We start from the raw sequence: 22,208 nt of genomic DNA, 5'->3' as shown, positions 1-22,208 counted from the left end.
AGGCAGAAGACTGTTTGAATAATGTTAACAGTCAAATTTCAAATGTGTTCTGTTGAATTCACAGAATGTTCTACCATTCTCCTGCATAACACATTTTCAAGTGTGTGCATGGTTCTTATTTATTTTTTTTAACTTGCAGTGTCTTCTATTCCTCTACATTTTACACCAAAAGCCAGTACTTTGGTTCAGAATGGTTTAAAAGAGGCGTCCAAAGAATAATCCCACCCACTGCTCAACTACCACCCCTGTTTGTTACAGACCCGATAACCTTGGCTGATGGAGGAACTGCATCTGGAGGGCAACCATGAATCTACCTGCCAACAGGTGGTACTGGTTTGCACTGGTTTGCATGAACTGAACATGGTGGACATGAGGCAAATTCCCTGCTTTTTGCTCCAGACCAAGACTCTGTGAGGGGTGGTGATGGAGCCGTGCTGAGGACCTGCTGGTGAAGGACGTCCCTCGGTGGGGGGGCAAGGACAGCCGACCCTGAGGTGATTATACCTTACACTGCCACCTCAATGTGAAGGAGTAGGCTGCTAGACTAGCCACTCCACCAGCCCTACATCGGTCTCTTCAGCCATCGTTTTGATCAGAATGATTTAGAGAAAAAAGTCGCTGGGTTAATGGAGCTGTGAGTGAACAGGATTTATTCACTCACAATTTTGCTCCATGTGAGGCTGCAGCGTCTGATTATTCACATGAGTTCTGAAAGTTGTTATTCTGTAAAGGGGACGTATTATACCACCAGGTGTGAGTGTGATTAGCCTAACAAGCGGTTTTGAAAATCTGCCCCATATGACATCACTAGTGGGCGTGTCCACCTAGATCTGTGCTGTACAGATCATTCTACCAGCCTACCCAGTGGACCGAAGTAAACGTTGCTCATCTATCCAGCATAGATCCAGGGTTTCCCCCAGCACTATCTTGTTAAGGCGGCCGCCTTAACAAGACTAGGGCCCCGCCTTGACTACCAATGTATTGAAAAAAAAAAAAAAAAAAAAAAAAAAATGGCATTCGTAATACTCAGGTAATACTGTTTACAACATTAGTCGTGCCAATAAAGTTTTTGGAGTGTAATTGAGATGGGGACATCTGGTGGTTGAATATATTGTTGCATAGTCTATCAGTCACCTGTCAATCTACCGCCAGTGACGTGCGGTGAGGTCAGTGAGTGGGTAGGCACTGAGTTCTGAAAGCCAGATTTCTCTAAACCTATATATTGTTAAATCAAAAACAACAAACAGGCACGCACGGCCGATTTCAAATAAGTTCCTCCCTTTCACACACACACACAGAGACAGAGACGGACGGACGGACGGACGGACGGACGGACGGACGGACGGACGGACGGACGGACGGACGGACGGACGTGAAATGTCACGACGGTGACTTCAGGTTTGCCCGTAGCCTACTGTAGTTTGGACTAAATGATTAAACATCGCATCCATCGACTTAACGGACCCCTCCCTCACACCGAGGGCCAAAAAATCTGCATGTTTGCACAACATTTGTACCTACCGTTGTTTATTTATATGGAAATAAACAGTAGTTTATTTCATTCATGCGTACTGGCATCTTTGAGCAAAATACCGCGCCAACAACACCACCGACTGCTTACCACCTTGACTGAGACATTTACTGGGGGAAACACTGAGATCTATGTGTACACGCCCAGTAGTGATGTAATATGTGTCAGATTTTGGAAACGGCTTGTAAGGCTAGTCACACTCACAACTGGTGGTATAATGTCCCCTTTTAAAATGAAGAAAAACTGTCTGCTGAGGTGTGAGAATGTTTTTATTTTTTCATATCCTGATTGTATCGCTGACCCACCAGGATCCGCTCGGATCTACGATCGCTACGATGCGACTGCAGAGGTCTCTGGAAGGTAAAGGACAGCTGTGGGTCATCATTGTGTTCAGTCATGTGACGATCAGAACTAAGTGATTCAATTATTTATGGAACTGAACAGCATTTTCATCAACTAGAATATTTCAGTGTTCTGACTTAAAAGATTACAAACTATAGCTGCTTTGCATTTGCTTTAGTTTCTATGCAAGTTGGAAAGAATAAAACAAATCATATTCAATGCCCTCATTAACACTCCAGCCAGGGCTTTGGTTTAAACTGGGTGTCACAAGAATACCCCCCCCCCCCCCCCAATTGCTCAACTACCACCACTGTTTACACAGACCAGGAGTCCTTGCCTGAGGAGAGCTGATGGAGGAGCCGTGCACCTGGAGAACCATGAGTCTGCCTGCCAACAAGTAGTACTGGTATGTTTGCATGAACTAAACATGACTTGTACTGGGAAACAACGGTTTACTACCAGACATTATAGCAAACTACCACTGATGTCAGACCATCAAACTACCACTTTGATTGTGCCCAGACATTGAGGCCAAACGGCCCCGTTTGTCCCCAAACAGGAAGGCGGGGCATAGGGAGGTGATGGAGGACCTGCCTGGTGAAGGACGTCAGGGTGGGGCGAGTGACACCCGACTCCAAGGGGATATCCACTGAGGAGAGAGCTGAAGGAGCCATGCATCTGGAAGGTGAGTCTGTTGCTGATGGAACTCTAAACGGGGTAGGATGGGGTGTTGGGCTCTCCATCAAATGGTGCAGGGTTCCACCCCTGAGTTCTCAGACTACATGGCATGGCGCACTTCTGAATTCACCAAGTCTCTTTGGCTCCGGTCTGCTAAATAACTGAATCATTGTATCCTTTTGTATTCATATCATCCGTCTTTGTAAGGTGCAGTTGAAATGCTGTGTCCAGTCTGGGACAGACAGACCTGAGCTGCATCAAACCTGTATCTCTGACCAGCTGGAGGCCTTTAGGTCAGTAGCCCACTGCTGAAGATGACATGGACATCGTGTTCATTGACTACAGGTGTAATAACCTTTTGATAACGTGACACTACCTAGTAGGGCTGTCACTTTTTATTCGAAGTTCGAATATTCGTTCGAAGGTGGGGTGAAAAGTTCGAATTCGAAGTGTAATTCTCCATTCGAACTGTAAAAATGCGCTATAAAGAAGAGAGCGGCGAGTGGCTTTTCCTCAATAAAGCGGCCCTCCTGGATCCCCGCTTCTCCCGGTTAGTCCACCTTTCCCCTGCACAGAAACATCTCGTGACTGAAAGCCTCTCACACGAGCTCATTGAAACGGAGACCGACACTGATCGCACACGACAGGGAGAAAAGTCCGCTGCTGCGCTGGGCGCGATGGGCAGCCTGTAGCGGCTGCAGCTGCAGCGGTAACGGAGAGCTGCGAGACTACTTGTAATTTTCTTTACAAGTACAAAAGAGCAGCATGCCGTGTTGGAGGTCGGCCTCACAGATTGTTCGTTTATATAGGCTGTGTGTGCCATGGACGACATGCGCTCCGCATATCGCGCTCCGAGCAGTTATTGTTAATGCGTAAAAGACAGCCGCACTTGTGTGTCGGAGCTTCCTCTTGTTGTGTTTACAAATGTGTGTTATCAAAGATGTGTTTTTATCCTGTGCTGTTATGAATTCAGTAGGTATACGTGATTTCCACAAGAAATAAAAAGAAACACGACAACAGTCGTTTTTTTTTTGTAGTTCTATGGGGGGGGGGGGGTCGAATGTATTCAAATGTATTCAAATTAATTATGGACATTCGAAATTCGTTCGAATTTCATTTTTGGAAAAAGTGACAGCCCTACTACCTAGACAGTCAACTGAACAATATGCTGTTTTCCTCTGTCCACATTTCAGTGATCAACAACCGCCACTCATCGCTGGCCTGTGGATTCATCTCCTTCACACTCACACAACGTGACCTTGGCCTGTGGATTCATCTACTCCACACTCACACAACAGGACTTTGGCCTGTGGATTCATCTCCTCCACACTCACGCAACGTGACCTTCTCACCATCTGTTGCACGTTTGGATGCACCTAGCGTGTTCCATCGAGGGTTCCTTCCTCCCCACGGTGGGAGGGTTCCTTGTCCTTCAAGGCGTCGGGGTTCAGTGTTAGGGACAGAGTTAGGGACAGATGGCTGCGCTGGATTCACGATATACGCTTTGTGATCAAAATGGGTTCGGACATCGGACAAATCGCTTCCCAAAATGTTTCAATGTGCAAACGATTATATAAAATGTATACTCGTGGTGTTTATATAAAATCGTATATAACAAATTCTACCTGGTTGTGTGGCTTTTTCTGCATGTTGTGCATTATGTGATGTTTAATACTGACCATAATGAGTTAACCTATACACATCTACCCTACCCTCGACCTCTACCCTCACCTTGAACCCCCCCTCTACCCTCACCTTGACCCCCCCCCCTCTACCCTCACCTTGACCCCCCCCTCTACCCTCACCTTGACCTCTACCCTCACCTTGACCCCCCCTCTACCCTCACCTTGACCCTCTACCCTCACCTTGACCCCCCCCCTCTACCCTCACCTTGACCCCCCCCCTCTACCCTCACCTTGACCCCCCCCCTCTACCCTCACCTTGACCCCCCCCTCTACCCTCACCTTGACCCCCCCCTCTACCCTCACCTTGACCCCCCCCTCTACCCTCACCTTGACCCCCCCCCTCTACCCTCCCCTTGACCCCCCCCTCTACCCTCACCTTGACCCTCTACCCTCACCTTGACCCCCCCCCTCTACCCTCACCTTGACCGCCCCTCTACCCTCACCTTGACCCACCCCCTCTAACCTCACCTTGACCCCCCCCTCTACCCTCACATTACCCCCCCCCCCACCCTAAGACCCCCCCACCTTCACTTCCATCATAAAATGTATTTTAAAAATATAATATGAAAATAAGGAATATAAAAAAAAAAACTTGTACGTGCGATTCCAAGGTAATAAGACCATTTTAAAGTCGAATGGAGGGTGAACAATTGTAGGAGATAGGTCCCAACATTTGTGGAGAATATTAAAAAAACAAAGCCTACGAATAACAATGGGTGAGCGCTGCATGTAGCACTCGACTATATTTGCCCACCACAAATCGAATTGCCCCGCCATCTGAGCAGTCCGGATCCAGGCCTGCAACCCCGGCTCCCTGACCAGGTCCCAGCATCTCCCTTCTGTTGGCAATCTTCAAATGAGGTCGCTGGACCCTGCGTGCCGTGTTCATGCCATGTCTCAGCCTATCAGAGGCGTGTACAGTCCCACTGCATTAGTCTCACATGTCAAGCAGATCAGTTATTCATACTGGCTGCTTGTTGATATCTGTTGGTACACGGTTCAGATGGTTTATTGAAGTCACTGAATAATTGTTTATAACACTTTAGGATGTACGGTTGATTCCCTCGGAGAGGAACCACGGCAAATGCAAGGAGTTACTTAATAAGGGATCCTCCTTGCTAAGAAAAGAGATGCATTTAGTCATAAATGGAGGATCTGTTGTATTTGTCTCCTGTCTTGTTGAACGCAGTCTTCCCTGGAGGATCTCTGGCAGACGTAGAAGATCACTCTACGTCTGCCGGCCTACATATCCTGATGCAGGGATGGCATTTATGCACACCTATGCCTCTGAACTGAAGTTCAGTGCGAATAATAAAGTTAAGACGTCTCGTAAATATACCTCTGATCAGTGATTGAGTAGGTTGAATGTTTAAAACCCAAGAGGGCGCAAACAATCGTTTTTCTGGCTGTTGATATACTAAAACGATTCACAAGTGGATATTAAATAACACACTTTAGTAATCCCAGCGGGAGTCGTGGAAGAAAACGGTTCAGCTATCAGCCAAAACAACATTCAACGTTTATCAGTGGGTATGTAGATTCATGAGTTTGTAATGATCCACAAAGTACGACTGTTTCAGAGCACACCGCTTAAAAATGGCCAAACAATGGGGAGCGTTGACAGCTGAGGGATCCCCCGGTAGCGAGAGAACTCTTACTGCGTATTGCACCATTTCAACAGCGTTTGTGTGATGGAGTCTTCAGCCTCTCAGACCAGTAGCGCACTGTCCCTGGGGAGAGCACCAGGCCTACCCCAGCAGTGAGCAGACAGCCATGTACTCCTTACAAACACAGAGGGTTTATTGTATGTGTATGTTTGTAATATCATTATTTAGACCTGTTCCTAGCATCAACACGTTGCATATCTGTGTCTGAGACAAGAGCACACACTAAGGCTAAGATCACAGCTGGGTGAGGGGGTGTTGAATTCTCTCTCCAATACGCTGCCTGAAATGAGCTCTCCCTTAAAGGGCTGATGATTACGTTGAGCGTCCTGATATATTTGGGACCAATCCGCAGATTGCTGGGCTTATAAATGAGGTTGACTTTCACTTTGGAGCCAGATGAACTCTTGGCTAAATCGGGCAGATGGAACCAAAGCAACAATTGACTTGACACAAATATAAAGTTGCTTTACATCTGTTATCCATGGGGGGGGGGGGTCGCCTCTTCAGCGGGCAGGGGCTTCCCAGAACAGAACCATAACTCCACTCTTCAAGACAGTCTCAATTCTATTGAGCACTCTTTCCACAACCTCCACCTACGGCTCAACTCTAAAAAGACAAAATGCATACTTTTCAATCGAAAAAACAACACCTCCAGCCCCCCCAAGATCGTTTGCGCTGACAACTCCGAACTGGAATTTGTCAAGTCCTATAAATATCTAGGGCTTTGGCTGGACTCTTCCCTTTCATTCTCCACCCATATTAATAATATTCAGATTAAAGTGAAAGCCAGATTGGCCTTTCTTTTCCGTAACAAAGCATCCTTCACACGCTCTGCTAAACTTACACTTGTAAAAATGACCATCCTGCCCATCGTTGACTGCTGATACAATCTATAAAATGGCTTCAAAAACAGCGCTACACAAACTGGATGTTCTTCACCATTCAGCTATCCGCTTTGCCACCAATGCTCCCTTTACACACCACTGTGAACTTTTCAAACTGGTGGACTGGCCCTCCCTCCAAACCCGTAGACTCCGACATTGGCTTCAGTTTATCTATAAGACACTCCTGGGCAAGACCCCGTCTTACCTTTCCTCCCTTCTCCATCTCTCTAGAAGCACAAGATCATCTGAGCTTATCAAACTCATCAACCCACTCACCAGGACTACCTTCGGCCGAAACTCCGGAAGGAAGGATCACTAGGAGGGGGAGGTGTTAGGTGGCATTAGATTCAAGACACACTCAAACTTACAGCTTTCATATCACAGTCTGCCTTCAAGCAGAAACTTAACTATGTCTTAGTAGACCCCCCCTGCTCCTGTTGATTCCACCGTTTCTCACTTGCATACACCCTTCACACACAATATAACATTGACACATCTTAATTATTATTTATAGTGCATTGGTGTTTTCTATTTTCTTTCTGTACATTTGTATATCCGTTTTATATTTGTCTAAATGAGTCATGCTTGTGTTTTTGTTATTTGTACCTTTTTCCTGGAGGGGCCTCTTGGACCAGATCAATATTGTAAATAAGAAACTGTTCTTAATGTTTTATCTGGAAATATAAAGGTTAAATAAATAAAGAAATGCCGCCAACATTTAATTGTTGCCCTGGCTAAAAATACATATTTTTAAACAAAAGGGGTCTGGAGTGATACATTTTCAACAAACTTGTTTTATTTATTGCCATGAATGTAAAAGTTATGGTCTTTACGAGTTGAACAATTCAACTAATAGTAGATGCATTTGACATTGTTGAGGGAAATTATAGCCCCCCTTACATTTACATTCAAGGCAGCGAGCTCAAACACTTTTATCAAAAGCGGCTTACAATCAGTGCATTTGTCAGAAGAAAGAGAAACAATGTATCGCTGTCGGTACAGTAAGGATGTTCATAGAGCCATGTGCCAATAACTAACAATTGCTAGGTTTACCCATTCCCGCATACAAAAAACAAAGCTAGGATAAGATGCTACACAACCTATTTTTTCCCATCTCTCCAATATTCCCTGCTCTCCTCTCCTCTCTCCTTTACTCCCTCATCTCTGTCTCCTCTCTCCTTTACTCCCTCCTCTCCCTCTCCTCTCTCCTTTACTCCCTCCTCTCCGTCTCCTCTCTTCTTCACTCCCTCCTCTCCGTCTCCTCTCTCCTTTACTCCCTCATCTCCATCTAGAACGGAGAGAAGATGCAACAAAGCCTGTTTCAGCCTGACCCCCCCCATCCGCCATCCCATTCCTGAACAAAGCAAAGCCCCATAGATAATGTATTTAACAATGTATGTATCCCCCTGTACCGAACCCCAATGTATGTCCGTCATCAATGTCAACTCTATAAATGTCTTATGTATGTTCTTAATGTGCCTATGACGAGAAATGATGATGAGAAATTAATGAAGGAAACTGAAAAATAATTTCCCTAAGGGGACAACTAACTAACTAACTCACTTTTACTCCCTGCTCTACACTCTCCTCTCCTCTCTCCTTTACCCCCTGCTCTCCTTCTCCTCCCCTACTGCTTCCCTTCCTCTCCTCCTCTCCTTCAGTCCTCCAGGGTGGGCTGGGACTTCAGGGGGGTGTCCATCTCCTTGGCCCTGTATCGTCATCACCAGACCAACGCCAGTAGGACCAACGCGATCAGATATGTGAGGATGCCTGGACGGACCCCTGGAGAAGGTCCAGAGCCTGAGGATGCCCTCTCGTTGCCTGTTAAGAAAGAACATTTACATTTAGGGCATTTAGCTGGACGCTTTTATCCAAAAGGTACTCAGAAGAAAGAGAAACACAATATATCGCTGACGGTGCAGTAAGGATGTTCATGGAAACAAGTGCTGAGCTCTAACAATCGCTAGGTTAACTCATTCCCCGTATGCGACACAGATAGCTAGGATAAGATTCTACACAATGCTAAGTACTACTTTTAAGTGCCAGGATGTAACAACAAACAATAAATGCTTACAAGGTTATTTTTGAGGAGAGCAAGGGAGGAAGAGGGGTAGTGGGGGGTAAGGGGGGAGGCGACGCAGAGTCCAGCTGAAATTTGAACAAGCGAGTCTTAAATCTTGCGGATGTCATGTGGTTGAACACGAGGTGCGCTGCAGCTCTCTGGATATGCTAACCCAGACATTCTAAGATGCGGGTCGAAATCAGGGTGCTGTCAGAGGACGGGAAAGAGGAACAGTTGAGTGTCGTCAGCGTAGCAGTCATGGGATAAACTGTGTGATCTCATTACAGAGCCCAAGGATCTGGTATAGAGGGAGAACAAAAGGGGTCCCAGTACTGAGCCATGAGGGACACAAGGGTCAAGGGTGCAGGGTTTGGACAAGGAGCCCTTCCATGTGACCTTATGGTTCGATTGGTCAGGTACGAAGTGAACCAAGATAGCGCAGTCAGTGAGTCAAGTTCAGCAAAAGTGGCGAGGATTGTTTTGTGAGTGATTTGGCAGTTGGTTCGAGATGGCACGTTGCAGTGTATTAGAAAGGAATGAAAGAAGAGATACCGGTCTGTAGTTACAGATGTCAGCGTTGTGAAGAACCGCACAAAGTCGACATTATGAACTCACAGCCACCAAGAAACCCGGTCGGTAACGACCTTGAAGTGGAGCTTTGAGAACAGACTGATTTGCAATGTTGACCCCATCCTGCCAAACCAAAATGTGTTTTCCGGCAGGGTAGATCTGCAGCGAATGTGTTTCCGTTACCTCCGAGATGCAAACTTCTAAGCGATAGAGGTACAGCGGAATCCTTAGAGAAGAATTCAGAGTTTAATAACTAAGTTAACTTTTACACAAGCTTTAATAACACCTGGGTGATGACTTTCTAAATTCAACAATATTTTTTGATGTTTACAAGAAGTAATTGCCACCAAGCCACCAATCCTCCCGTTCAAGAAGGCTTACTATCACTTACTATCATGGTCAACCCATTGTATTTTGCGTCAATTCTCAGAAATGCTGCGACAATCCTTGGTGTCCATGCAGTGACGTTAAGTCAACGTCGGTAAATGATATGAGGTGACTCACCTTTAGCTTTGACCTTCACAGGGGTTTTCTCTGAGAGCTTCGAGGAGATTGGGTTCCTGTGTCCGTCGGGGCCCTCGATCCACTCCACAGCCTGGCAGTAGACCACTCCCTGGTCCAACAGTTTTACTTTGGCTATGTTCAGCTTGTACGTGTCCTCGCCCACTTTGTCCAGCTGAACGCCCCCGGCTCCGTAGCGTTCCCTGAACCTCGGCCCGGGACTCTGGGTCAGGTCCCGGTCCAGGGAGACGTAAAAGTGGAGATAGTTGTCTATAAGGCGAAATAATCCTGAGTATATGTGGATACCTATGGTTAATGTAGGGATGTTTTGTTTTTTTCTTATTTTAGGATATTAAAGTGTTAATATAAGTGTTCTCATTTTGATCCCAGCAATAAACATTTATAACCATAAACATTTTAAAACGTCCATTCAGTTCTTAATCCACACTTGAACCAATAAACTTAAGTCTAAACTAATGGCTATGTGGACATTATGAATCCCGCTCTGCCCGAAGGACGCTGAACAAACAGAGGGAAATAAACTGTTACTGGTGACCCAGGCTGACTGGGCGGTAAGCCCAGCCTGAGGTGAACCACTCCACTCCACTAACCCCGGTTCCAATAAGAACGCCAAAGAGGCGTTCTTATCAATGACCTCAGCAACCAGTTGTGTATAAAGAAAACTGGTAAAAAACTAAATAGTGGCGTAGCAATGTACCGCAGGAGAAAACGGAGAACAAATATAATATATTACATTGTGTATATAAAGTGTATATACAGTATATATGAACTAACAATAAATTAGGAAAAAAACAAAAAAAAAATCCCAAATACCATTCAACTCCTCCCCCCCCCCCTAAACCCCACACCCCACATAAAACATTATGTTTGATTCCCCCTGAGGTCTTACCGGGTTGGAGGTGAAGCAGTCCTAAGAGCAGAGTCACCACACAAACAAACTTCGAAGAGCTCATTGTTGAGGCCACAGGAGACTGTGTGTGTGTGGGAATGCCCAGGACTATGCACCATGGACACGAGGCACTCTGGTAGGTTGCACTTACCCGGAAAGTAACCGAGAAACAAAACCGAAAAGTTTTGTTTAAAGGCACCCAGTGCAACTTTCGAGGCTTAAAAATAAACATTCAATTTCTAGTCTTTTTTACACGTAGTAAGTTTCAATAACTCCATACCATTAGATACCGACATTTAAGCAGCAAAGATGAGACGTCGTTGTGTGGTGAGAACTGATACAAAATCGATAACAACAACAATGCCGCCATTTTCTTTATTTTTTGTAACCTACAATAAATAAAGCAGGCTTCCAGTCAATGGAAAAATGGCTTCTCCCCACCGGCGATTGTTGTTGTTTACGATTTTCTCATCTCAGAAAATGAGATGAGACTAATCAACTATTCATAAAGTCCAAAACTCTCAAATTTCCTGATCTGGTTGAATTCAAAACTGCCCAAACAATCTTCAAAGCCAGAAATGATATGCTACCAAAAAACATACAGGCAATGTTTTCTGAAAGGGAGGGACGTTATAAGTTAAGGGGACAGCTGAACTTCAAGGTCCACCACACACGCACAACGAAAAATAGCTTTTGTATCAGCATCTACGGAGTTAAATTGTGGAATAAGTTAAGTGTGGAAGTACAGAAAAGCCAAAGCATAAGACAGTTCAAAAACAAATATAAAGACATCATCTTCACAAAGTACAGAAATTTAGAAAAAAGCCTCTGTAACATTGACATATGTAGACTGTAGTTTTGTAATATACATGGTATTTGTGTTTAGATTTGTAATATCTATATATATAGTAACTTATAATATACATGTATAGGTATTTATAATGTAATATGAATTGTTTATAGTATATATATATATATAATTGTTTACAATATGTGATTATATTGACTATTTATAAATATACGTAGATATATATGCGTAGATATATATATATGCACACAATTATTCTGTATTCATATTTGTATGCATTATTATAGCTTGTATTATACTGACATGTTGGTGACATCTATCCAAGCTAAATTGATCTATTAAGGGGTAGGACTAGATACGTTTTTTTACTTCCTCCTACCCCCTTTCGTGTCAGGGTGTGGGTGTCTCCCTGTGTTTCCCTCCTGTGTTGATTACTGTTCCCTCCCCTAATGTGTCTCAGCTGTTCCTCGTTGTGTTTGTTATTTAAGCCCTCGTCTTTCCTTTGTTCCTTGTGCTGTCATTGTGGTTGTTAGTTGTGGTTTATCGTGGTTTGCTGTGGTTAGTGTTGGTGGTTAGTCTTGCGTGTTCCGTGTTCCTTGTTCCCTGTGGTCTCCCGAGTTCCCTGTAGTCTCCTGAGTTCCGAGTTTCCTGTGCCTTAGCCTTTAGGTTTGAATAAAGTGCCGTTTCCGTTCAATACCGCCTGCGTTTGGGTCCTACTTGCCTGCTCGCACCACCACCCACCCTAACAGAATGACAGCACCACGAATGGACCCAGCGGACGATCAGGTTAGCCGTGAGCGGCAGGATTTATTTATTTTGAAGGCAATAGATCGCTGGAAGAGTTTGGGGTGCCACCCGGTTAGCCGTGAGCTGCAGGATTCATTTTTTATGAAGGCGATAGCTCGCTGGGAGAGTTTGGGGTACCACCCGGTTCCTCCTGGCACTCCAGCTCCCGCTTTGACTCCGGTCCCCGAGCCCTGTCCGGTTCCTGAGCCCACTCCTAGCCTTCCAGAGGGGGACCGGCCTCTTCGCCTGCTTGAGGTGGTCCGCCCTCCGCTCCTGCCTGAGGGGGCCCGCCCCCTGCTCCTTCCAGAGGGGGACCGGCCTCTGCTCCTGCCGGAGGGGGTCCGCCCTCCAGACTGTCCAGGGGAGGCACGCTCCCCGCTCCTGCCTGTGGGGGCCCTCCTCCACTCCTTCCCGAGGAGGGTTCCCCTTCAAGGCCTTCCACCGGAGGGGACCCGCCCCCTACCTGGCCTGCCACCAGAGGGGACCCGCCCTCTGCCTGGCCTTCCACCAGAGGGGACCCGCCCTCTGCCTGGCCTTCCACCAGAGGGGACCCGCCCTCTACCTGGCCTTCCACCAGAGGGGACCCGCCCTCTACCTGGCCTTCCACCAGAGGGGACCCGCCCCCTACCTGGCCTGCCACCAGAGGGGACCCGCCCCCTACCTGGCCTGCCACCGGAGGGGACCCGCCCTCTACCTGGCCTTCCACCAGAGGGGACCCGCCCTCTGCCTGGCCTTCCACCAGAGGGGACCCGCCCTCTGCCTGGCCTTCCACCAGAGGGGACCCGCCCTCTACCCTGTCCACCAGAGGGGACCCGCCCCCTACCTGGCCTGCCACCAGAGGGGACCCGCCCCCTACCTGGCCTGCCACCAGAGGGGACCCGCCCTCTGCCTGGCCCTCCTCCTGAGGGGACCCGCCCTCTGCCTGGCCCTCCTCCTGAGGGGACCCGCCCTCTACCTGGCCTGCCTCCTGAGGGGACCCGCCCTCTACCTGGCCTGCCTCCTGAGGGGACCCGCCCTCTACCTGGCCTGCCTCCTGAGGGGACCCGCCCTCTACCTGGCCTTCCTCTGGAGGGGACCCGCCCTCTACCTCGCCTTCGCCGGCCTCCTGAAGGGTTCCGCCTTCACCGCTGCCGGCCTTCTGAGGGGGTTCTGTGCCACTGCAGGTCTCCTGAGCGACTGAGCCCTCATCGTCCTTGCCGCCGGCCTCCTGAAGGGTTCCGCCGTCACTCTGCCTCTGCTTGCCCCTCAGGCCGTCCGCCTGAGGCTCCCTGCCATGCCCTGGGGCAGTTTTCTGGCCGCCCGCCTGACGTCCCTCGGCTCTGCCCCAGTCCATTTTTTTTTTTTTTGATTCCCCCCTCCTGGCGCCCCTCCACCCACCCGTTTTGGGTTTGACTTTCTTTGTTTTTTGCTTGTCGTGGGTCGCCTGGGAGTCGACCCTTAACGGGGGGGTACTGTCAGGGTGTGGGTGTCTCCCTGTGTTTCCCTCCTGTGTTGATTACTGTTCCCTCCCCTAATGTGTCTCAGCTGTTCCTCGTTGTGTTTGTTATTTAAGCCCTCGTCTTTCCTTTGTTCCTTGTGCTGTCATTGTGGTTTATCGTGGTTTGCTGTGGTTAGTGTTGGTGGTTAGTCTTGCGTGTTCCGTGTTCCTTGTTCCCTGTGGTCTCCCGAGTTCCCTGTAGTCTCCTGAGTTCCGAGTTTCCTGTGCCTTAGCCTTTAGGTTTGAATAAAGTGCCGTTTCCGTTCAATACCGTCTGCGTTTGGGTCCTACTTGCCTGCTCGCACCACCACCTACCTTAACATTTCGAGCATGTAGAAAGTTTTTTTTTAATTTTACTTCTTTTGTGTTTTTTTTTGGTGTCTCTTTTATTTTTTATTTCATCTATTAATAATCAATTGATAATCATTAATTGATTAATACTCATGTTTTTTTTATTGCTTACATGTTAGAAATAAAGACAATCAATCAATCAATCAATATGCGGGACAAATGAAACAGCATATTTTAAACAGAAACTATTGACCTTACTCTTGTTTTTATGCAACATACCGGACAACATACTAGTGTTCTCATTGCTAAAATTTCACATAATTTCTCATAATATAAATAGGTAAAAAAAATATTTTTGTCCTGTGGGTAATTGTCAAGATGCACATTTAGATCAAAACTCACCTTTCTTCTTTTATACCAGTTGGACGACTACATTTTCATTTAATTAACTTATTTCCCTGTCATAAGCCTTGTTTAGGGATACATAGTTGAACATCCTTTTATTTATTTTAAGCAAACTGGTTACGTGCGGGACGTTTGAAACAAGTGTTTCAATCGTCCCGACAGCGACTACTTGCACTTAAACCTTTTTTGCCTCTTAACTTCAAAACTCGGACATTGCACACTTAAGGACAGGTTTAAGTACTAATTCATCTGTTGTGTTGTCAAATTATTATGCCATGAAACAAAAAAGACAACTGTTTATTACAAAAAAACGACCGCACAGAAGATTCTACTTGCCGCACTCCAAAACTGGTTCGCAGGGATAACATTTGAACGGTATGACCTCATTACACAAGATTTCCCATGGTTGGTCAGTCTTGCGTGCTGAACGTAGTGATGAAATTTGATGTCAAAGACTTTGGTGGTTTGAGGGAATCGCTGTGTTTCAATCGCCTCGTGTTTCAATCGACCCAGCTCTCCCCTACTTCTCGTTGAGCAAACAATTGTACCCTTGAAATCTATGTAATTACAGGGGACAATTAGAATTCCTCCATTAAATATAAATGTCGGTTAATTATTGTCTGCAGATTTTTAAGTCAGGGCTCTGACTTAATCTGAAATTAGTATCCTTTATTAATCTCCTCAGGTTTTAGAATGTTTAGCTTCTATTCCAAGTTAAAAGGTGTATCAAATGCCAGGCTTTCTTGCCAATTTCATTAGCAGCCAAGAGCAAGTTCTGGATTGGCTTTATCTTATGTATCCTTCTGCATGTCTTTCCTATTGTTTGCAGGACTGTTCGCAACACTGTTACATTTGTATCCTTTAACAAAGAAGTGGGGCATTCTTATTGGACATTCACAACGTGGATTAGTGTGTTATGAGTTTACATTTGAACATCACATTCTTCCAGATTTTGGACTTTCAGGTAATTTAGTTCTCGGAAATCTGTAACGCAAACAAATCTATTTAGCTTATTTATATATTCATTTTGAAAGTAAGCCAAGCCAAAAAAGTCTGGGCACCCCTGAGGCTTGAATCAGACACTGCACACTCTGAACTAAGTTTAAGAGAATTTATTCAGACCCGACAGTCTCTCCGTCCGTGGGAGTTAGCTGCCTGACGGTCCTGCACGTAAGGTTGAGTCTCCACACATGATCACGAACAACATATACTATTGGTTACTCCTCCTTTGGTACCTCCTTGGATCCGTCTCCGCATGCTGCTCTTCCCCACTCTCCATGCAGATGCCTCAGATGCAGCTGGTTCCTTATCAAAAGCGATTCCTGCTTTGCAACTGGAACCCTCCCTTATACAAAGTTGTTATTCAGCCTTGGAAGTTGTTATCAGTTACCACACTTAGTCTCAGCACAACCTCTTTGTCTTGAAGTAGCCTTTCAAACATTGCTGGAGCAAATGGTCCTTCTAATGCCTGACTATTCTATGAATTTAGAACTCCTTACCGAGCTACGTAAACCTTACAGCATGGCGAAAATAAAAAATCACCCGTAGATATGATGACTTATATCATGACTTGCATCCATAGATATTGCTATTGCATAACTTTTACTACCTGATTGATTCAACTTATAAAAGTACATAAAAATACATTCTTAGCAACGGGTTAAAAGTAATCTGTTTGTCCCTGTAGTAGAAGTAGGATAAGGTCTCACAAGAGGTCAAGAATAGACCTTATCATCTCGTGGTGCTGTTGGTCAGCTGGGTGGGTCACAATGCCCTGGTACGTTTCTTGAGTCCCAATGTCGTCGCATAGCCCTGGTGAAGAGCATCAGCTGAAGTATAACTTGTACTCATGTTTTGTCATTAACACCACAACAAACTGTGCAAAGATTTTTTGAAGTTGTGCAACAATATTTGTCTTAATTATTTTATTTTTTCAGATAACTCCAACCAAAGCCCTGTAGACTGTTTTAATGGTCTGTTAGAGAACATAAAAAGAGCACAAATTTGTACATCAACATGGTCAGGGATGGAACATGGCTCCATTTTTAATATTGACATGGCTTGAAATTGTTTCACATGGTTGTCTTTGAACAACTTAATTGTAATGAGATTAGGTCAACATGATATATGTATGGTAATGTGTCGAAAAGGCTTTGCAATATCTGCAAATTCAACAGCGGGACAAAAGGTGGCTGCAGTGTAAGCATATTCATTGTTTGACTTTTTTTTTAAGGTCTAGATTAGATAAAACACAATGGGAATCAAGTATCATGGCAATAATGTTAACCAAATCCAGCCCACAGTCAATAATTTGATTAAAGATAACGCAAACATACCTAAGAAAAACGATATAGAATCACTGTCACTAGTTTCAAGGCCCACCCTCTTCGCCAAGCCCATTGACAAAACTAGAGGATAAAATCTTTGAATGAAAACACTCGATCGCATATCAAGCAGTCTGACCGGATTTATTTTTAACTGGCAATATTTGACCGGCTTTTTAGAAGATGGGTCAACTATCGAGATGGGTGTTGGGGGTCCTGCTATGCCTTACCATTTCTTCAACTCCAGGTGAGAATTTGTTTAAAATATTTTACAATGAAGTTGGTACAGAACAATTGATGGTGATCCAATTATATTACATCCTAGCAATGGGAGAACATTGACTCTATGTTGGGTTGACAATGGTTTTCTTCTGTTCATGTTCAGTATCTTCAGACTATAACCTCAAACAATAGATCAGTTTTACAGAGGCAAGCAGTATTCTCTCATCAGGCCATAGTTTTGTCTTCGAAGGACAAACACAGGTGCTGCTCATAACACTGTATGGCTCTGTTCCGTTGATGTACCAGGGCACGGGGCAGTAGTGAAGATAGGTCTATCTTGGCCAAACTAGATAGGTCTACTAACCGTGTCCTGGTTTATAAAAGGATGAGATCAATAAATAGTGATAGGAGCGACACCTGGGTTCGTCCCACAATGACACAGGGTCTTTCGTTCTTGTAAAAAGTGCTTCCATGGAATGCATTGTTTTGTAAAACCCAACAGAAACCTAACTCATGTGGAAATGTAACTTCATTCTATGATATGATAACATCTCACAATCAAACCCCTCAGGTTCATCTGCAGATTCAGTAGACCCTGCCACATTAATCACTACGTCTGTGGCTTTGGCAATCGAGATCACCAATGTGGGCTTCAATGCCTCCCTTCAGAATAGGGAATCAGAGTACTCCAAGATGTTGGATGCAGAAGTGGAGACGCTGGTAAAGCCTCTAACAACAACAACACCACAGTTCCTAGATATCAGGACAAAAAATAAACAAATCCATTTTGTTAAAGATACTAGGTAGATATTTAGAGTCAATTCCAGAAAAAATGCATTAGCTATTGTTCTACACAGCTTTTGAAACTCAGACCACAGTGTGACATTTATTTGAACAGTTTGAATTAGCATACATACCTTCATTTGTCACATTTTTGTTGGTGCGCAACTATTGGTGCGCATTACAGCTTGATGGCATTTACAAATGTGAAGCATGCCCAACTAAACTCTTCTACGAAGGTGTTGAATGCATAAACTACAGGTATTGTACTCTTAAATTTATGTTATTGTCTGGGTATGCTAGATTTGTGTTTTGCTTTGGTTTTATGTTGGTATTTACTATTAGTTGTATTTATTATTTTTATACTTCACAGCCATGGACTGATTGCTAACGCGTCTATCATCTTCAACACAACTTCCATCGACCCGAGTATTGTCCGTGCATTGTTTACAATATATTTAGCAGAAGCCCTACCGCAGACAAGCCTCAATGTGAACGAGGAATACACAAGCGGTACAACCTTTATTTTCACATATTTGTTCGTCAACATCCATATATTTTTCAAATCACTACAGTTGTATCCGTGTTCAGTGTTCAATTACCTTCTCTGTTCTTTCTTTTTTTTCTCAAGATTCAAAGCCAGTCATATTGGATGAAGATGTGTGCAAGAAAACTACTACAACTCCTGAGCCAACTACAACTCCTAAGACAATTACCTCTCCTAAGCCAACTTCAACTCCTAAGCCATCTTCAAATCCTGAGCCAACTACAACTCCTTCAACTCCTGAGCCAACTTCAACTCCTTCAACTCCTCAGCCTCCTCCCACCCCTGAGCCAACTTCAATTCCTGAGCCTACAAAGACCACTGGCCTTATCATGACCCCTGACCCTTCCAAAACCCCCGACCCTACAAATGCCCCTGACCCTACAGTGACCTCTGATCCGACCCGTAGCGGAGGAACATCTGGCCCTTCCAGTGGTGGAGGAAACCGTGACGATAGAGACTGGGTGCCCGGATGGGGCATTGCACTCCTGGTGTTAGCTGCAGCCATCCTGTTGCTTCTCATCATCCTTTTCATCCTTTTGGTTAGTAATGCATAGAAGTATGTATTTTTTAGTTTTGATATGTATTTTCGTCCTGGTTATGGCTTGTAATCAAACCTTAGGTGAGAAAGCCAAATTGAACACTCCAGGAAGAAATGCATAAGCCTTTGTTTAAATTTCTTTGACCTATTTTCAGTGTATTCGCTTTTGCCGTAAGCGCCCATCAGAGGACCCCATGGGGAAGAACCCTGACCCATACTATGATGAAAACAAGATGCCTCCTCAGGAAACGGTGCCTGTATACTATCCATCAGCACCGATAACAGCGCCCTCAAGTCCAATGCAGACAGAGATGGTTGTTGTAAGTAAGATTTGTGTTGGTATTCCTAGATTGTCATTATAATGACTAGTTGCATCTCGCTTAAGTGACCTAGAGTTAGGCCCCATCCACACAGATATTATTTTTTGTTATGAAAAAGCTGAAGTGTTGTGCGTTCGGGCCGACCGTCCAGACCAGGGGTGTCAAACGTACGGCCCACGGGCCGGATCAGGCCCGCAAACGGGTTTAATCCGGCCCGCGAGATGATTTTGTGAAGTACAGTATTGTAAAAAAAAAAAAAAAAAAAAAAATTGAAGGAAAATTATAATCTTTTTTATAAAAATCCTTCCTAGCATTACATGAATTGCATTGACTGGCACTGATTAATTTGTTGTACATTGAACTACTGGACAATTTTGTGTAACTGGAAGTCGCTTTTGAATGTAACGTAAAATGATCTGCTATTTTTCAATGAAAGAAACTGCTGTTCTTAATGTGTCCACTAGAAGTCGCAATAGCAATTATGTTAAGCAAGCAAACTTTATACCGGGGCTGAGCAGGGAGCAAGTATAAACAGGTAGTGCAGCTAGCCCGGAGCTACCTTGTCGTTCTGCCTTATACTTCCAACATTATGCGCTTTGGCACTCTCATTGCCCCAAAATGTCTCTGTCAAAAAGGGGAAAAGTGGACACAGTGCAGAGTTTTACAAGAAAAATGGTCATCGTCCTTTTTATTCATGGAAGTAAATGGGAAACCTGTGTTTGGTGTGCTCACAGCATGTTTAATTTTACATAATTATGCCATATTTTTACCGGTCCGGCCCACTTGGGAATAGATTTTCCTCCATGTGGCCCCTGAGCTAAAATGAGTTTGACACCCCTGGTCCAGACGGATCCCGCGTTTTCGGTGTCCGAAAACACACTTTTTTTTTAAACCAGCTCCCAGGGGGAAAAAGAGAAAACGAGCCTATTCATTTTCGTGAACTTAGGCTACAATACACAATTCCAACTTCGGCAACGAATAGTTCTTTTAGCAATTCATTTGTCTATAGTTATTTTGTTTTAAGATTCACTTTTCACAAAGAGATGACTGAAATCGTTCAAATATCTTAACTTTTTTCTTGATTTAACTTAACTTAACCTTATGATCTACACCTGTGTTCACTAAACTACACTTCTGCAATAGAGTTTAGAGTTTCTCTGTGCACTTCATACATTACAGAGCCCAGTGAACACCAATGTTATACATAACCTATAGATATCTTTGAACTGGCTTTATGTGATCATCTCCGAATTGTCTTTCAACAGGGTGACACTCCCAAAAAGAATCGGACAGGCTTCTATGCTTTGAATCCTTGACATGAAGGCAAATTAGTATGTTTTGCGGCATCAGGTAAAGCAATTTAACACTTTGTTCCGTTCGTGTATGTTTATTATTTTACTGAATTGATTTTAAAGTTTTTATTCCCTCCATTGCTCACCGTCAGTCCGACTTCACAAAAAGATTAGCACCGGTCCAAATTTACTGCATGTCCTTAGCTTTTTGAGTTTTCCCAGCATGCAGCAGTGCTCTGTTTAATATAAAGTAGCAGAAGGGGATGGTTCTCCTTTAGGCAGGGGCGGACTGGCCATCGGGAATACCGGGGACATCCCCGGTGGGCCGATGGCCGAAAATACTATTATGTACCGGCCCACGCCCATCAGCCCTACAATGGTTATCACAGCGGCACAAGCGTAATTTTCTCCAAGAGCTATACCTATCTAATCAGAATCGCACTGACTGACTTTTATACTGCTACTCGCAATCGGTCTTCACACTCATGGTGACTATTTTTCGATTTTTTTTTAAGTGTCTTCTAATATGTGTTTTACAGACTTCGGAAGTCCAAAGTAAGAAAAGATCTCCACCTTATTAATAAACACCTCTAAATTGGTTCTTACACAGCCGAAGTGTTCTCAGCTGTGCGGATTGAGGTAGAGAATTTGGATTTGCATACATACACGCAACGCGGCACCCAGTTCTACGCATGCGCTCAACCCATGAGGAGAAAGGGATTGTTAGCGGCGAATGTCTCCAGCTTGAGACCCGCTGAGGGACCACCGCCGGAGGCGGAGGTGCCTAAGCGCTGCCCGGCAACGATCCCTTTCTCCTCCTTGTCGTGGTTCAGTCTACTTCACATTGATGAGGACGTTGAAGAACCAGGAACGTCGGAGAACCCAACGCGGTCGTTTGAGATTCATAATATCGGCTCACACATCTTTTGGCCGTTATAATATTATATGATATAGATATCTATGTAGGCTATATGATAATATTTTGATATAGAGCTCCAGGACTCCCGTGTGTTCTAGAATATTTACAGAACACGGCTAAAGGCTGTGTGAGCCTCGCCATTGCGATACATCCACTGTAAACAGAGCGAATTGTACCGTGGCTGCAAGCTGCTCAGGGCCACACCCCCACCCTCCTCCTTGACCCGCCTCGCTCCTCCTCATTTGCATTATAACTACAGCCACCAAAACAGCGCATTTGGGGGAAGCTCAATGTGCGACTGGCTCGGAGTGGCTGTAACTCTGCACCACGGCTGAATTTCGGGAACGTCGTTATGTAACTTACTGTTTTGTTATGCACCTTCGGCACCCCTACACACACAAACAATCACACACCCAGCATGCAACACTACTGATACCACTGATGTTCACACCCCATCGTATGTTCTGTTCTGTTCATTTCTAATATATTGTTCATGCTAATTCTACCCTCTGATTCCAGTTTCTTTATTGTGTGGTCTTTCTCTGCTGACATTCATTCCTTAAGGCTTTGTAGTTATACTTGTATAACCATCTGATACTAGCCAAGAGTTAAGCATATTCATCTAGCAAACTATACCTACCTTGGAGTGTTACAATAGCCAATAATCAT

The 22,208-nt window shown here is 44.9% G+C and overlaps 1 protein-coding gene and 2 long non-coding RNA genes across 5 annotated transcripts in view; 2 read left to right on the top strand and 1 right to left on the bottom strand.

Annotated features, from left to right (window-relative positions):
• The first annotated feature begins 391 nt into the window (after positions 1-391).
• Positions 392-4,167, top strand: LOC132451685 (uncharacterized). Of its 2 annotated transcripts, none has more exons than XR_009524184.1 (6): positions 392-494; positions 1,840-1,891; positions 2,196-2,279; positions 2,433-2,558; positions 2,759-2,844; positions 3,745-4,167. It is a non-coding gene; the product is annotated as an uncharacterized LOC132451685 (long non-coding RNA). The 2 variants fall into 2 exon arrangements; XR_009524183.1 differs by having other exon boundaries at positions 396-494; positions 2,765-2,844.
• Positions 4,168-7,563: 3,396 nt separating this feature from the next.
• Positions 7,564-10,440, bottom strand: LOC132451233 (uncharacterized). Its single transcript, XR_009524005.1, has 2 exons — positions 9,924-10,440; positions 7,564-8,608 (listed from the first exon to the last, which is right to left on the bottom strand). It is a non-coding gene; the product is annotated as an uncharacterized LOC132451233 (long non-coding RNA).
• Positions 10,441-16,672: 6,232 nt separating this feature from the next.
• LOC132451294 (uncharacterized) overlaps positions 16,673-22,208 on the top strand; it is a 28,297-nt gene continuing 22,761 nt past the window's right edge. Inside the window, exons 1-7 of one of the 2 annotated variants that reach the window (XM_060043670.1) lie at positions 16,673-17,168; positions 17,715-17,863; positions 18,111-18,184; positions 18,297-18,436; positions 18,555-19,009; positions 19,164-19,328; positions 20,594-20,678. In XM_060043670.1, the coding sequence (XP_059899653.1) occupies positions 17,105-17,168; positions 17,715-17,863; positions 18,111-18,184; positions 18,297-18,436; positions 18,555-19,009; positions 19,164-19,328; positions 20,594-20,644 (1,098 nt within the window). In that variant the 5' untranslated portion in view covers positions 16,673-17,104 and the 3' untranslated portion in view covers positions 20,645-20,678. The remainder of the gene's footprint in view (positions 17,169-17,714; positions 17,864-18,110; positions 18,185-18,296; positions 18,437-18,554; positions 19,010-19,163; positions 19,329-20,593; positions 20,679-22,208) is intronic. The other variant, XM_060043671.1, reaches the window with a different exon arrangement.

The sequence above is a fragment of the Gadus macrocephalus genome, chromosome 22 (genome assembly GCF_031168955.1).
Source record: "Gadus macrocephalus chromosome 22, ASM3116895v1".
Classification (NCBI taxonomy): Eukaryota; Metazoa; Chordata; class Actinopteri; order Gadiformes; family Gadidae; genus Gadus; species Gadus macrocephalus.
The sequence above is the reverse complement of the archived record's forward strand: the minus strand, read 5'-3'. Positions and strand labels throughout refer to the sequence as shown.